The 17,474-nt window shown below is 34.8% G+C and overlaps 1 protein-coding gene across 2 annotated transcripts in view; it reads left to right on the top strand.

Annotated features, from left to right (window-relative positions):
* Nucleotides 1-17,474, top strand: part of LOC108913298 (telomerase-binding protein EST1A) — a 142,950-nt gene that overhangs the window by 99,938 nt on the left and 25,538 nt on the right. For both annotated transcript variants that reach the window (XM_018718826.1, XM_018718825.1), the window contains exons 14-15: nucleotides 7,110-7,387; nucleotides 8,072-8,239. In XM_018718826.1, coding sequence (XP_018574342.1) covers nucleotides 7,110-7,387; nucleotides 8,072-8,239 — 446 coding nt within the window. The remainder of the gene's footprint in view (nucleotides 1-7,109; nucleotides 7,388-8,071; nucleotides 8,240-17,474) is intronic.

Here is a 17,474-nt window from a genome sequence, read left to right as displayed (position 1 = left end):
GTCACCCCCCCCCCCCCTTGTTGCCTTCCCATTAACATCAATTTATCAATTAAGATCGGCAACTAACCTAAATTGTGTACTCATTTTTCTACGTTAAAAAATTTATATACATATATTTTTTTTATTTTAAATTTGAACTCCTGCTTGGTATACAGGGTGTTAGAAGAATAAATACATCAAAATAAACAAAAAAACCTTATATGTATAACAAGGGGCCTAAACTTAACTATTTCCGAGAAAAAAATGATCAAAGTCCAACTTGTACAAAAGTTCGGTTAATTAAGGAATATTGACATAACTGTGTGCATAGAATACCATAAAATACAATGTTTATCATTTTTTTTAACTTCTTTATGCTTAATTCTAAAAAATAGTTAGCGTTGTAATAAATTTAAAATTCGATAAAATTCATATCGAGCAATGTGACAACGGCGCGGCGGATAACACGAGGTACTAAGCTGTCCAGCAATACGCAATTCAATTGGTATCTGGAATTGGACCGTGTCTGACTGTTTTTTGCATACCACTATTTCCTTTTCTTGAGGCGAGTGCGCGAAAATTGGATTAAGTTAAGTTCCTGTTTTAAGAGATTCGTAATTATTAAAATTCGAGCTAAAATTTAAGCTCAACATTATCTTCGTACTACAAAATCTATACATTTTATTTTATTTATTTAAGAACTTGAAATTTACTAAATGTTTCACAATAATTGTTTTTTACATTTTTTCCGTAGGACAAGTCTTTCGTGTGCACACGTGGTATGCATCAGTTGTAGCTGTAGATTGGGTTAAGCGCTGTTGTCACGTTGTGATGAAAGTCCCCAATATTAATACTCGCTGTTTTTTGAAAAGTGTTACTCTTATGCCCCTGTAGTATACAACTTCTTTATTCGTTGATGATTACTCTATCTCATGGCTGCAGTAATGGCAGTCAAACTTCTTACATCCTGTATAGGGTGTTCCATTAGGAATGAGGCAAAGAGCAGTTGTATGTAGACGACAGCAAAATAAAAAAAATGAGTAAAATATGCTTTAGTAAAATGTCACTCCTTACCGAGACCAAACTTATAAAACACCCTGTGTTTTATAAGTTTGGTACCTACTGCAGTAATAAATTAATTCGCGGTTTTCTCTAAAACGAATGGCTGTAACTTATTGAAACAAATATATATATTTTTCTTTAAAAATCTTAATATTTAGTAAAAATCCATTAGGTTTCCATTTAACAGTAGAATTTTCTATGACGTCACTAGCGCCGCCTACTAGTAATTAGAAAACCATTTACATGTCGTAGTTTGTCGTCTTTTAAAATGGATTCTCCTAAATTTTTAATTCAGTACCTCTAAGGCTTGTCGGACATAACAAGAAATTTTGAGAAAAGTTTCAGATAAAACACCCTCTTTCTAGGTAAGGAGTGGCATTTTAAGGCATATTATGCCCAATTGACGTCATTTTCCTACCCTGTATAAATAAGTTGCCTGTATTAATATCTTCAGTTGATTTCTGTTATTATTCTTCCTCTTCACCTCCATTTTTGTCTTCCTCAACTCCAGAAAGAGAATATTTATCATTCATTTTTTCAATAAATACATAGCCTGGAACCCAGCAAAGAGTATTTATGTCAGTATTATTGCATTAGTATGTCGTAGACAGTATAAAAGAGGTTTGTGGTACATGTAAGTCGCATTTTGTAAATGAAAAAATACGTACGACTTTTGAATTTTTTCTTATGCAATAGCCGACTACTAACTCTTGTTACCTTCCCCACATATTTTGTTCTTCATCTCAGTTTATGTCATAAATATAAAATTTGACCTTGTGTCATTGGTATTATTTTAATGCTACAGCTAATCTAGTTACTTTGTATTTTATTATGGCGAAGAATTTGTAATACAGATAATCCGCTTTAACGATTTTATGGTTTCCTATAACAGTCACTTCTGCATAGCCATTGAGTTAAGTGTTGTTGTAAATCAAAATTTGTAGCCGTATCAGGGTTAGAGCGATAATAGTCGGCGAAATATAAAGGCGAAATATAAAGGCGAAATGTGTATTCCTCAAATTAAGTCTAGGTAGCAGGTAGATACCATATGTGTCTGTTCTTTTAATTACTTAGGTCAAACAGCTAAATATAGCATATTAAAACAGTATTTTGGCAAGGCCACCTCCAAATTTGTTCTTGATTTGTATAGGTATTCCGGATGCGATAGTAGTTCAGCCTGATTTATAACGACAGGGATATTTTTAAATACGTAACTTGTTAGAGGAAAGCGTATTTTTTTATACAGATAACGTTATTCCCCTTTGGCCTTTGATGCGTCTGTGCGAAGTCGGGATGTGGCAGTAGATAATTTATTTTATTTTTTTTGTGTGTCCCGTTGAATATTTACGTATTTGGAATAAAAAAAGTCCCTGGGCATATGTAGATTATAATGAAAATCCAATCTCGTTCTCCACAAAACATTCGAAACATCAACCGTGTTCGCAGATCAATTTTTTTTTTTTTGCAGGACGTCTCCGACATGCTCGGTAGGCGGACAGGCATATCAGGACAACATAAGCAGTATTGTCTCCATGCCGTTAGGCCGCATCATTTCTTACGTTAATGTCGCTGCCATATGGTGCTTTACTTTTACGGGCAACGGTAAAGTTTTTGCCGGGAATTTTGTGGGTAATAATGCTAAAATATGCATCAAGGTCTACAATGGACTCTTGTCAGCTTGGGTACAAATGTTCGCAAATGCTTTCCTCGGGCAGTTTGAAAAATTGGTTGTTTTCTATAAATTGCGTTCGTTTTATCGGGTTATGAGGACAATAATCTTACAAATAAAACAAATTTGTCAGTGTTTCATAAATAGAAACAGCAGCTGATATACAGGACGAGTCATTAATAATGGCATGTTTGGCCCAATCGCTATATTTTGACGTTAACAATCTGCCATTGGTTGATTTTCTCAGCATTATCTCAACGATGCTCAGGCATTTTTAAAGAAAGCATAGGGTGCAAGAGAGAATAAGTTTTTTCCTCATGAAATTTGAAACACCCTGTATTGTGAGCCAATTACAATAGTGAATGTCTACTTGAATCAACCTGTAGCCTGATCTTTATAATATGTAGTTAAAACTCATTAATTTATTACAGAAATTAAAAAATTTGAGGTTTAAAAGTTATTTACATGCCAAGAAAGTGGTACTTTACAGCCGGTAATAATTTGACAGAACTAGAACATAATTTGTCAAAAATTTATATCAAAAATATAACTTATTTGTTATTAATATTTATGTTGAATGTCATGAAAAGTACAATTATTAAATGTTGAATTTCCAGTCAGCGAGCATAATATTTGTGTTGTCAATAATGTTGGGTTCGTTTTTGAACATTTCAGATCGGTTCTGTTTATTTTCCACATTAATAATTTTATTTGTTGTGCCGACTTTATTCCGAACAGAAGATTTCCATCCACTCTGACTCTTCACTATTGTTGTTTTTGCATTGAGACCGTTTATTATTAGTTTCCACATCATCTATGCTCATTTTTTATTAATTCAAGATAATTAAAGTTAATCAACATATCTAAACGAACACTTCAGCTTTAGTTGCTGACTTCAGGATTTTTTCTCGATGGGTTGCAAGGAGATATTTGCTATAGTTGGCGTCAGGAGTGGATCTATAACTAATCCCTAAAGAAAAAGAAAGTGCACACTTGTCTGGTACGACGGGGCTTCGATTAAATTCTTGCAAAGCTGGAATCTCTGGTGTTTCCTACCATATCTTAAATTTAACGTTTGACTTATGGACCTTTGGAAGGCTATAGGATATTCTGGAATCACTAGAAACAAAGTGTAGTTTTTTGGGAATGTCAGATGTCGGAATCGCAGACTCCTCCTCTGTCTCAAATTTCTTGATTTAGTTCTTCTTGATTTTCTTGTACATCCCATTCTGAAGTAGATTCTTCTCTTTGGATTCATTCTCTGTTACATCCAAGTTCACAGTTTCAGTACCTTTATCGGTCGGGAGATGATAATTTCTTCATTTTCCTTCAGTTTTCTGATGGCTTGAACTTCTTTTCTACATAGATTTGGTTTCGTTGGTTTCGCAGTTAGTTCCAGGACGCTGATGTTTTCTTTTTTTGGAATTGTCCTGGGTGCTATCACAATCACATCTGTAGCGTCATCTAGTTGCACAAATGCTAAGTTAAAGACGACATGAGATATGTTTTTTTCTGAGATGCTGTTTCTCCAACGTTCCTCTCCTGCTTACTTGTGGCTTCTTCTGCCGTGGCCAGTCCATTCTTCAATTTGCTGGTAAAATGGAATATACTCCTAGAACATTATTTTCGTTTTTCTCTAATCGCTTCCTGGGGCCTTTAATCTCCCTCATAGTCCGGTCAAATTGGTCATAAAAATAGTGGTCTGCCGGAATTTTCGTTATTTGAAATGTCTATTTTGACCGGACTATCATAGAAGCAGGGTTTTTGTTCAAAACATGTTTTTTTTATGTTGCTTATTAAAACATCTCAAAAAAACGTTTTATTTTTTAGTTTTTTTGACGTTTCACTCTCATATTTCTGAAACAACGACGTTGAACTTTTCAAAACAAGATAGAAATTTTTCAACGCATAGACTAACTGTCGTAATTTTTATTTTTAATTTTTTTTTAACTAAAGGAACGAGAAAAACTGCCCTAAAAATATAATAACTGCCTGTTCCATAAAACATTCTGTCTTATGGTCATATAAATACTCCATTAAAACTTAATGCCAGGTCTTACGCACACACACACACACACACACGCCGATTGATTTATAGTCATACTTTACCAAATTATAATCGCGATAATTCATAAATTTAACCGAGGCCTTAAATTGCGTCTAATCGCCACCATTACGTCCGGGCCAATAAAAAAGTGCAGTCAGTTTTCCCGAAGAGCAGCAACTGCGCTAATAAAATATAATGATGTCCGAGAGGAGACGAGCTACATGCTCCCGCAGTGTGTAATTATGTGTGTTGTTATTTCGGCAGTGGTTCGGTAAATCCGAAACTACTATTTCTCGGTAAAATGGGAGCCAAGGAATAATGATACCCCTCGGTTCAAAAGCGAATTTTGCGCTCAAAAATGTTAATGTACGGTTTGCTATGTGGGAACCTATTTTTTCATGCACGACTATCGATGTAATGACCCCAGCGTAGATTCCACACTTAGGTGGAAGATTCTGAGGATTGTTTGCACGTGCGATTTTACACGTACGTTATCTCTGGAAGAATGAATTGCGTTTGGCAATTTTTTGCACAATTAATCGCACATGAACTTGGATAAACATTTTTTTTTCCTTAAGAAGTACTTGTTGTTTTATCAACTTCTTTTCAAGTAGTCAAGTCAATAAGGGGGACATAAATAGACGTTATATGAACGGAGAACATTTCTAATATCTACATATACCAGAATATGTATAATTGGACGGCGAAGTATCTTTCTTTGTTTCTTCATATAAAAAAACGGTCCTAGCACTGTATTGTCGTAGAATAACATTATCTGTTGAAATTTCTGATGTATTGGCCCCACGTTGAGCGCCATGTGGGTGTTGATTGGCTGCATCCTTCAGAGTTATGTTAAGGTGGTGGCTAGAGCAATGCCAAAAGTAAATGTTTGTGAAATCTCCTGATTTGAGAATTTTAAGAGGTGCCTTCTTAGGGTACCTGGAATGGAAGCTTTAGGAGCTTGTACGTTCAGGGTCTTCGTCGCAAGCTCAGCTCTTGAACAGTATAATCTACGAGAGCTACTTTATAATTATTTTTGCAAACATATTGGTAGCGACAGCAAAATATTTTAATACCACTTCACAAAGTAAATTATTAAAAAAAAATCACTACAGTATTTAGTTTGATATTTTTTTGGGACACGCTGTACTTTAACAGATGTCACCAGCAGCAGCCGTACAAGAAGATACCGAACATAACAACGAATTTATTGGCCAATATTGATTACCTTACACATGTGTTGTTTTATAACCATGTAGTCAATTAATTAAATATGTATGTGAGAAGAATTCTTCGCAAATTAGAGTCGAAATCGAATTTGCATTCGATAGTTTAAGCTTATTGGTTTGTGACTTGACCTTTCTAGCTGGTCTTTGCCGGTCAAAGAGGTGACCAACTGATTAGTCGTGTGAATATTCTGTAACCGTTTATGAAATTTGTTGATAGTATACTGGAATTTATAAGAACGGTACAAGTTTCTTTAGGAATTGTTGCATAAATTTTTTTTGTACAAAGTATTACAAAAATGCAAGGTTCTCTCATCAAAAATGAGAGAAATAAGTTGATATAAACGCTGGTCCGCAAACTCTTCGTTCTTGAGATACAGGGTGGTAAAATTTCAATGCTTTTTTTGTTATTGTCTTTTCTCTTTTGTTGTAGGTAAATTGTTAACAATGTCTCTATTCGCTGGTTAGACTTGAAAGCATATTATACCACCCAAACAGTTTTAAAAGCAAAAATATAGAGTAAGCTAATTAAACAATTAACAGAAAATGTGTCTTATCTCGAAAGAACTGTTAGTATCGTCGCGAAAAAAATTAGAAGGATGAGAACAGTCGTAGTTTTAAAAAAGTATAGCGCTATAGAGTTTTCCAGAGGGTAGTTATTGGTTACATTGCCTGATATTCTGAAAATTGTTGAATATACGAAAAAATAACAAAATAACAAGAAAACATAACATAATCACCCTATATTTTGTAAACGAAGAGTGTACAGACCTGCATGGTTGAACTTTTTTTATTTTTGGCTAAAAAATCACCTATAAAGTTTTGTCTGTGGAACATTGCAATGTATAGATAGATATATAGATCTCTAATAGGAATTGTCCTCAATGTGGATGAGATAACCTACAAATATGTCATATATTAATTGCAATCGCTGATCAAAGCAAGTCTATGCAAAAGACATTCAAATAACTATATTGTCTCGCCTATAGCACACTTCTAAGAACTTTGGAACCTGTGTCTAATGACTCATCGACTAATCTTTGCTGGACGGGGCTGTAGTCAGCAGAGTATTTTTCTTACATCATTAGTCTTAGTCAACTATTCTTCGAAACTAATATTGTTTCAGGTTACGAATCCATCAGGCTGCCCGAGGACGGCGTCCTCAGCGGCTTCACACCCCTCATGTACACCGTCCAAGATCTCACTTACGCCCCCAAGGAGCTGGACACCGAACTGGCGTACTTCGCCCTCCGACTCAGCAAGCTCCTGTTCTTCGGCACCGTGTACCTCTGCGGCGTCGATCCGCCCGTGCTCAAACTGGAGATCGAGGACGACACCAGGGAGTACGTCTCGGTAGTGTCGACGTCGAGAAGCCGGGATTCGCCCCCCTCCCCACACGAATTGGTGAGTAGCGAGATTTTTGGGTAATGTTACTATTGGTGGTACCATAGAAAGTCACAGCTTTGGGTTGCTGGTTGTAAAATAATTTCCAATCTGGTTGCCACGTACTCGGTTTCAAGAGACATATCCGATCTGAATCAAGAACTGGTACGTCACAAGACAGTGAATTCAAGTCATACGGAACGCAGTGAACCAGTGTACACAGGAAATTTAAATACCGGCCCGAGGTCTTAATCTCCAGATTCAGAGTTTCAAAGAGAACACACCTCTCTCGAAATGTGAAGAAGTCTAAACCGATGACGTGGCAATCGTCCCGTTGGCGTTGTTCTGTTCTGCGATTGCAGTTTGAATTTAATTTTCTTTAATGCTAGAAGTTCATTTGCATTATCAATTTTAATTATTTTCCTTCCCTCTTTTCTCGCTTGACGTTTAACGCACGGTAAATACTTTTAACTTAAAAAAACTGCGAATTTCCCTCTTAACATTCTTTACCTGTATATATCGGAACACTATGCCAAATGAACAGCACATTACAGTTTCCATAAACAATTATCCCTGTTATTTAATTACTTTTCTTCGTATTTCTGGCCATCCGGCTTAAGCAATTCCATTCGGTGTCATTTATCTCTTCCCCTGGCTGGGCCCCCTTATTAGCGACTATCCCTCATCCCCTCTCACCTGTTACAGACCAACAACAATGACATATTACTGGAGGATTTCAGCGGCGAGGAAGACGAGGCGGAAGAGGAGAACGTCACGCAGGACGCCCCCACCGAAATTAGGAGCCTGTTGACCAGGAAGGTGGAGCTGGAGAAGCGGAAGCGCAGCCAGGAACTTCACATGCAGAGGGTGAAGGTGAGTAGTCCGCAAATTGATATTTGTGTTTTTTCTGGAAGTCTAATCCATCAGGGCTTGTCAAGGAAATGACCGGGGCGGTTCGTCAAGGAAGGTGCGTTTTGCTGTATAGCAGGATCGTGGACTGAATTTTTCGCGTTTGGAAGTAATCTGAAGCTCTATCTTAATAATCTCAATTTTACAACGGCTACGATAATATAAAATGTTTGTTTATTTTTATTTATATTTGTGGCATAACCCCTGTTGGAGCAACATGAGGGGTTTCAATAGTTGCAAGTACCTTAGTGTCCAGATGCCGTAAGTCCAAGTTTAAAATATGCAAAGTATGTGTCCAAAGACAGTTAAGATGTCGCAAAACATATGAAAACTATCATCTCCCTTTAAAAAGGTCCAATATTATCAATTTTCGGAAAACAGTGTTAAAAAATAACTCAGATTGAACAATATCCAAGATGGTGAACACGGTCGTCGTTTTAAATTTCGTGAGATTTCAAGCCAAATGTTTGTTGTGTGTACTGGTCTGTGTCGTTCCGGTGGTGGTTCCTTTCCAAGTTGCAGTTCTTCTTCTTCGTCCTTTCCTAGTGGTTGGTCCTGATAAGTCCTATTCAGCAAGTAGTTTTGTCCTTTTAACAATGTCCAAAAGCTTCCTTGCTGACACTTCTCTCTGTTCCTTGGGTTCCAAATAGGGTCTCCACAAGAGCGTCATTCTACTACGTGCACTCGACTGGGATATGCAGAGAAGTTTCATCCGCCGAATCACATCCTCGGCAGACCGGACTGTCTACAAGCTTTAGCTTATGTAGATGTTTCCTAAAGTGACAGTGTCCCGTTATTCTCCTGAGTCGGATTTTATTCAAGCTCAGTAAATCGTTTACTCTTTCCTTCAAAAGATACTCCATGAGCTCCTTAGAATGGCTATGTCCTGGTCTGGAAATCCAGTATTTCCTATGTTCTGTCTCGGTCCATTTGCCCGGAGCCCTCCTGACCACACTGGGAGATGTACCACTGAAGGGCTCCGGCCCAATGAACTCTGTCTCGGATCCCTTCCTAGCAAGTTCATCCACTTTCTCGTTCTCACAAATGCCTTTGTGTCCTGGCACCCAACACAGTTTTATTGGTGGCCAGTTCAGTCGGCATTCGTAAACAGTTCCACACAAGTTTTGAACATCTCGTGTGCGCCTATAGCTTTAATTGAAATTGCAGTTAGTCCTCGTCTTTCTTGATATCAATTTTTGTGGATTTATATTTTTTCTCTGTAAAATCTTTGCCAAAATCTTTTCTTCCACTGCTCTTTTAATATTCGGTATATCACATATATCTGCACTGATGACTTCTCTCGTTAACATGTCTTCATCATTGCCCAATGTATACTTGGTTGGTACTTATCCGTGTGTATTGAATTTCTATAAACCGTCTACCGTAGGTTATCATCTGATTCTCTCTTAACAAGACATCCAGGAACACAAGGGTACCGTTTTGTACCAACTTCATGATGAGACTGATATGCGAATGTATTCCAATAATGTAGTCCAGAAAACTTTGTACGTTACAACCACGAAGGCAGATGATAAATGTATCATCAACATATTTAAACCAACGGCTTCAGCTTTAGTGGAGGCGACTGCAGGGTTTTCTTCTTCGAAGGTTTCCATGTTTCCATACATATTTGCCATAGTTGGGGATATGGTTGATTCCATTGTTACTCCAGTTTATTCACAAAACTGAAGGAGTTCCATCTGGCAAGTCTACTAAATTCTCATGCTCGTCTTCAATGTAGATTTTCCGCTTGTTCAATTGGTACTTTTGCAAACGACGACGTTACTTCATTTTCATATACATCTAGTTGGATCCCTTGTTTTTGTCTATAAAATCTACATCGTGTTGTGACATGGTGTTCTATCTTTCCTACCAGATCTTCAGTTTTCTGGACGAATAGGTGAGTGAGTGATCTAATCTAGTGCACTCACTATTGATCGAAGTGGAAGTCTTATGGACCTTTGGAAGGCAATAAAGATATAATGTTCTTGAAGTTAACTTTATTGGCAATCTGCAATTGTTTGTGCAAGTTAGATTGTGTAGCTGTCTTTACAGATGCCACAATGTTTTGTGTTCCCTTTTCTTACAAATTTTTTGAAAAATATTTCAAAAATTGGTAACGATTCTGTTATTGCTAAAGACAAAACTAATCGTATTTTCGTGTTTTAACTTACCCTTTTTAACTACTTTTTGATGTACAAGCAGTTCGTCACCCCACTTTAAAACAAACAATCCGCGATTTAAGCAACCCCTTCTCCCGCATGAGATTAACCTGGTTGTTGCGGTTAAAAACCGCAGGGCGGGTAATTCATTCACGAATAATTACCCCCGCAATGTCTGGGAGTAATCGCGTTCTAATTTTTACTCGGTTTCCGCAAATGCTACGAAGTTTAACTCCCGCGGATGAATTATTCATCCTGCGAAACTCATCTTGTAAGCGGCTTGAATATTTTATAAACCCCGCCGATGCCTCCATATAAATTATTAATAATAGGCCATCTAACTCTTGCATAATTAAGTTGCATCAAATTGACATTTGGGCCGCGGGAAGTTCCGAGAGGTCGCCTGGGCGCTCATCGCGCAAGTTTAAGGAAGCGGAGCTACCTGTGTCACTGTCACTTTGTTTTGGAGGGGTTCCCTTGATTTTCGGCAACGATTAAAGGTACTGGGGAGAGTTATTTCACACTTTTGAAGGTAGATTCTATTTTTTGGTGAAAAAAAGGAAAAACTACTAATATTTATTTATTTTTCAAACAGGCTTAGGTATGTCTTAATTAGAAGTAATTTGACATATTTCTTTCTAACATTTGAAAGAAGTAGTTGTATTAGAATTTTTTAACTTTCTTAGTAAATACAATTAAATAACTTATTTTATAAATAAGAAAGGGTCAAATTTTCTCACAATGCTTTTATTTTTAAAAAGACTACCGGTTTCGAGGTCAAACTTTACACCTCTTCTTCAGGTCTTAAAAGGATAATTTTATTTTATTTTATTTATTACACTGTTCAACAGGTACTACCCAATTATAGAATAGGGATTTTACAGACAATAATAAAAGAAGTACATTAATTACAAACACTTAAAAAAAAATTAAAAAGAACAAACAAAAAAAAATACAAATACATCATATAAAAAGAAGGAAATAAATAAAATCTATACACTAAATAATACACATAAATGAAGATTAAAATTACATATTTGAAACTACCAGACGTTAAAAATAAAGTTATTTTAAGTCATTAAGGCTGCAGTTAAAGATATCTAGAGAATTTTTATTACAGTTGTGGTGAATGTTTGAGTACATTAGTACGATGAGTTGGTAAATAAAATGTTTCGTTTTCTCTAGAGCTAAGTCTAGGTATAGAAAATGATAATTTGGCTAGAAATTCCTGGCAGTCAGCCAAATTACGTAAAATTTTAAAAAGAAAGACCTGCGAAAAGTATTTCCGTCTAGTTTCAAGGCTGATAAAGGAATGTCTACTCAAAAGGTCCTCACGCGGATATCCGATATGTGGACAGTAGCCACCAGATTTAAAATTTAAATATTTTAAAAATCGACGCTGAATCGATTCCAGTTTATTAATGTGGACACCACTGTGCGGGAGAGGCATATTTAAGTTTCAATCTAACGTAACTAAAGTAAAGGAGCTTTATGACATCTAAGCTTGAAAAATCACGACAGTTGCGAACTATAAATCCATACGCTTTATTAGCTTCGGAATTCATTCAGAAACACAATTACAGGAAAATTCAACCATATTACTATCCAAAACATATTGAGATATTGTCAACAAGATAAATTCCACTTTTTTAAAAACAGTTTTTAAAGGCCAAATACAAAACAACGTTACAAACAGGTATTATTAAATCTAACTTTTGTCCTGAATTGTTAAATTTAATAATACCTGTTTGTAACTTTTTTGTATTTGGCCTTTAAAATTTGTTTTAAAAAAAGTGGAATTTATCTTGTTGACAAAATCTCAATATGTTTTGTAGTAATATGGTTGAATTTTCCTGTAATTGTGATATCCTTGTAAGACCTGAAGATGAGGTGTAAAGTTTAACCTCGAAACCGGTAGTCTTTTTAAAAATAAAAGGATTGTGAGAAAATTGGACCCTTTCTTATTTCTAAAATAAGTTACAATGGAAAACTCAGATTTATCAATTTTAAACTTACAATTAAATGGTTGAACAAAATAATGATATGAAAAAAAAAAAACAGTATTATAAAAACCCAAAATTCTGATTGTGAAAGTTCATTTATTTTCAATTAAGTTTAGTAAGCAAATTTTCATAGTCTTTAAATGAAAGTTTTGTGTCAAATATTATTCCCAACTGCCTCATATATTTAGTTCAGATTTACTATCCATAATATCTAGACCTGTTATACAGGGTGATTCATAAACGGTGACCAAAAATGAAATCTCGTATTCTTTGGTGAATGGTGAAAAAAGAGGGGTCTTTTGTATAAAGTTTTTATCTAGATCGCCTTAAAAAGATCAGGGTGTTAAACTGCAAAAAAAATACTTTTCATCATTATTTTTATGATTTTATTTGAATAAATGCTCAAAAATACCTCCAGTTGCACGAACACAGGCGCGACATATTTTTAGTAGTGAAAATGTAATTTGTTCGAAATTTATTGTTGCCTGAATCTGATGAAAAAGCCTTATTTATTCTTTCTTGTAACTGCTCAGATGTATTAATTTGTTCACTGTATACCAACTGTTTAACAGCACCTCACAAAAAGAAATCCAGTAGGTTGAGGTCCGGTGTTTTCAGTTAGTTTTTTAAGTTTTCCTCGAAATTCATAAAAGAGTAGTAATTTGTAGAAAATTGAAAGACGAATCCGAAAATATCATAATTGTTACCGTCAAGCAGTGGCGTAATATTTTATTTAGAAAAATATGCCACCGATACCCTGTATCTCCGCCACTGGAGCATCTGAATTTTAGAAAAAGGTTTTAGATTTTGGACAGTGTTTACGTAAATACATTTCAAATTATTTCACTTACTGTTTTTTAAATTATTTAAAAAAATTAAAAATATTTTTTTAATTTTAACACCCTGTATCTTTTTAACGAAGCATCCTAGATAAAAACTTTATACGAAAGACCCCCCTTAAAATTCACCAAAGAATACGAGGTTTCATTCATTTTTGGCCACCGTTTGTGAATCACCCTGTATATTTCTTATTACATTTACCGATATTGAAATTTAGTTGCTTCTCTTTACTCCAATCACATACAAGATTAACGATAACATTAACTTGTAACAAATTGTAGCCATTTTCAATAAGAATTTTTGTAAATAATTTCAATTTATTCAATTCACGATAATTAATAAAATGGAGAAACGGTAGCGGTTCCAATTTGGAACCTTGGGGGGGCACCTGAATAAGTTGATGAATGACATCAATTTTACTAAGAATTTTCAGTTTCGTGAAAAAGAAATATAGTTTTAATAAAACATTGTTGCTCCATAAAGGCATAGTTTCCTTATGTATCAATATGTTTCTCGAGAAATGTAATTTCTGAGTGATAATAAATGCAAAAATTTTGTTGCATTGTGCGTCATAATGCAGTAATAAATTATAGTAAATAATAATGTTGGGATAAACAACTACTCTGCGACTATAGTGCGTATCACTAAGAATTAAGGTACTCCTAGGTTATATCTCACCCACATTCAGATTATATTAATTCGTTCGTACTTGAGAATTAACTGCGTTTTTTACTTGTTTTAAATCCGTCTTCTAATTTAATTGACAAAATTACACGGAAAAAATGTTTTTCTTTGTTTTTATTTGAAGCATTTTCAGAACAATTATGTACTTTTACTTTACTTTAAAGGTAATAACTAATTCAAATTAATATAAAAATTCTTATCGGTTGAAACTGTACTGGGTATTTTTTTAATGTAACATTTATACGAGTTGTTTGATTTATGTCAAATTTGACATCCAGGGTAAAAGCGCATGGTTAATTTGATAAAAGCAGTTCTAGCTCCAAAATGCTACTTTTTTATACATAACGATAAACTTTTTTAAATGTCCCATGTAAATGTTCCTGTATATGTTTCATCTGAATAGGACAATTATTCTTTTTTACAACTATGGTGATATACGTGTTAAAAATTACTTTTGTGATTCCTTCGGGGTTATTTATTAGAGAGGAATACAGGGGACGCTCCACGGAAACAAACAAATTTGCATATAAATCCGATAATCTCACGCTTTGTTAATCGGTATCACATCGATTGTCTTCCGGATCCCTGGGTTAACTGCCTCGCAGCGGCGTTATCAGTTACGTTAATCGTTACGGTTGTCTCTGGTCGCCGGTTTTATAACATAATTTTAAAACAAAATGTCTTATTTCTTCTTTGTCGGGTCGCCAACATTTATTGCGCAAGGACGCTATCCTCTGACACGATGCAAAACTGAACGTCCGTTAGACGACTGACGTTGCTGTATTCTAACCCAGATTTATTATTGCACTCGACAGTTATAGTTTTCGTGTCAGTTGACAGGTTGCACCATTATTTTTATTGTATTATTGGTAAAGTTTTATAGATAACCCACTACTTTTTTTGTACAAAAAGTTTGTGTATGATAAACACAGAAGCGGAGTAATTAAAGTATCGGTAAATTTTCCGATTTGACCTTGACCTTCAGTTTCAAGGTAAAAAAAGGTTCATTTGAGAATATTAAATGGAACATCATATCCTATATGTCAGTAGTCGATATAACTCCAACGTCCGAATTTTTTCGATATGTTCTTGCGGGTCACTTGAAGGTGAAGCTCAAACAAAAATGTTTCAAGGTAAATTTGTGGGATTTTGATTGACAAATTAGGATATGACCTTGAATTTAACCTAACAGCTGATTAGATGGCAACCTCCAGAAATGTCCTTTCATCAAAGTTCAATTATTAACCTTAATTATTAACCTAAGAGTGTTAAATATCAAAATTGTTGTCGAGAACTGACTTACGACTGTGACTATTGACTAATATTCTAGTTGAATTATTTTACTTTTATATCTATTATTTTGCGTGAAAATTGAGTTCGACCTTGAAATGACCTGCAAGGACATCCTAGAAAAGTCGTTTATACCAGACTCCTACATAGAATTTGGCGTTGAATCGGTTACTGATAAAAAAGTAACGTATTCCATTTGACATTAAGTTGACCTTAGTTTGACCTTGTAACATACAACTAATTATCGTTCAAAATTTTATTTCAAAACAGCTTTCTCCACAATTCGATCTTGACAAGTTATTCGGAGAAAAATTAGTTTGACTTTCAAATGATCTGCTGTCATACCGGAAAAAAAAATTATAACCACGTATTAGGATATCAAATTTAGCGCTCTATGTTATGATGTTTTCAAGTTGAGTTCAGTTTGACCTTGGAACTGAAGGTCAAGATAAATTCCAAGGTCAAGATAAATTCTAAGGTCATCGGTACCTATATTCATTTCATTTTCTATAATTTTTATCCGAAATTTTTTTGATAGGACTGAAAAACTATCGGGTAGGTCCTGGTCTCTTTGGGACACCCTGTATAATACCATATTAACAAGAAACTTACACATTGTTCGTAAGAAAGCGACGATAAAGTAGTTTAGTTATTGAATAAGCTAGTTATTTTTTAATTTTGTAAGTATTGTGAGTAAATTTAGAGTCACTAGTCACTCATATACGAGTGTATTATTACATAAATTAAGACTACCTTTTCGTATATTCAGGACCAATGTTTTTTTTTACAAATATGAACTCTTGGAATTTGGAACATATTACATTGCTTAATCGTGAAGGAAACGTCATATTCGAATCTATCGTTCATTGTTCTTTGAAATCATTTCAAATGATCTGGTATTACAATTGCACTAATAAATTGTTTGTGTATTCATTAAGGCCATTGAAATTTATACGGCAATAAGGTGAACAGTTATTCCGCCAGCGGCGCCTACATTTATCAAGATGTCATTCAATAATCTGATTACAAAAAATGTGAAAATTATAATGCTCCATGCACAGCAGCTTTTTTTTTCTTGTACTATTACCGTTGGATAGTTCAACTTGGATAGTAGCCTGTCTTCTAAGTTCTAACTAGACGAATTATCGATTGAAAGAAAGTTTAATGTCAGTGTGATTTGGAACGATTGGAATCAAGATGGTATATTGGGTTTCAGGAGAATACACATTAATAAGAGATCCCTAATAGATAAGATAGACAGTTGGGTTTTCTGATTTTTTTTCAGTATGTCTTTAATTTCACTTAAAATCGATTGTTCGTTACTTTTGGTAGTCCATATTTTAAGATACTTCACTAGAAAAATAAACTAGCACTCAAATTCTTATGAGTCAGATATAACCTACAAAATAAGAGTTAATAAGTTCTAAATCGGTATATGCCTTGTGATTATACTGATGAATGATATGAGCTGCCTCTCTAGATATTGCGGGTGTAATTCCATGTTGTACGGGTCCTTAATCCGCAGGGTAGTAGTTTCGCACAATATCATTATTTAAATACTAGGTATTCTTACAGTTTATGAAAATTGTCTGTTAGTATGTAATTCCTTCAGAATTATATTACATATTTTCTCCTCTCTTACTATTTGGGTTAGAATTTTGATATCTTTCTCTTTGAAGCTGACCTGAAATTTGATAAAAAATTCGTAGGCCATAGAGAAAGGAGAAAAATAAACTCGCTGCATACAAAGGAGTCCTTGTTGATTTTCTACCGTCGTTGACGATTTTTATAAAATATAATTGCTTCTGAGAAGATCCGTTCCTACAAAGAATCACTTAAAGCGCATACCAGGGAGTACAGTTAATTCTTGATTTCCAGCGAGCACAATTAGCGGGAAGAGCCACTTGATATATCTTTACGTACTTTACTCATTTCAGCACCGGAAACGTTTGACAACACATATGTTGAGAGACAGAGTTTATTTTAATGACAGCTTATCATTTGTAGCCTTACAGTTTGTCTGTATTGTCAAAATTTAGAGCTTGTGACAACTTCTTGCACAATAAAATTAGTTCAATATTTATGGTAAATATTATTTTTCTAAAGAAAAAATATTGCACCCGGTGTCTTCGTCTTTCGTCTTATTACCGCAGTGTGTACGGGCTTCAGCTTTGTCGTGCAAATATTCTTTATTTAACGGGGAATTTTAAGAGAGTTAAA

The sequence above is a fragment of the Anoplophora glabripennis genome, unplaced genomic scaffold (assembly GCF_000390285.2).
Source record: "Anoplophora glabripennis isolate ALB-LARVAE unplaced genomic scaffold, Agla_2.0 scaffold365, whole genome shotgun sequence".
NCBI lineage: Eukaryota > Metazoa > Arthropoda > Insecta > Coleoptera > Cerambycidae > Anoplophora > Anoplophora glabripennis.
Note: the sequence above shows the minus strand (reverse complement) of the source record. Positions and strands in the feature narration are given on the sequence as shown.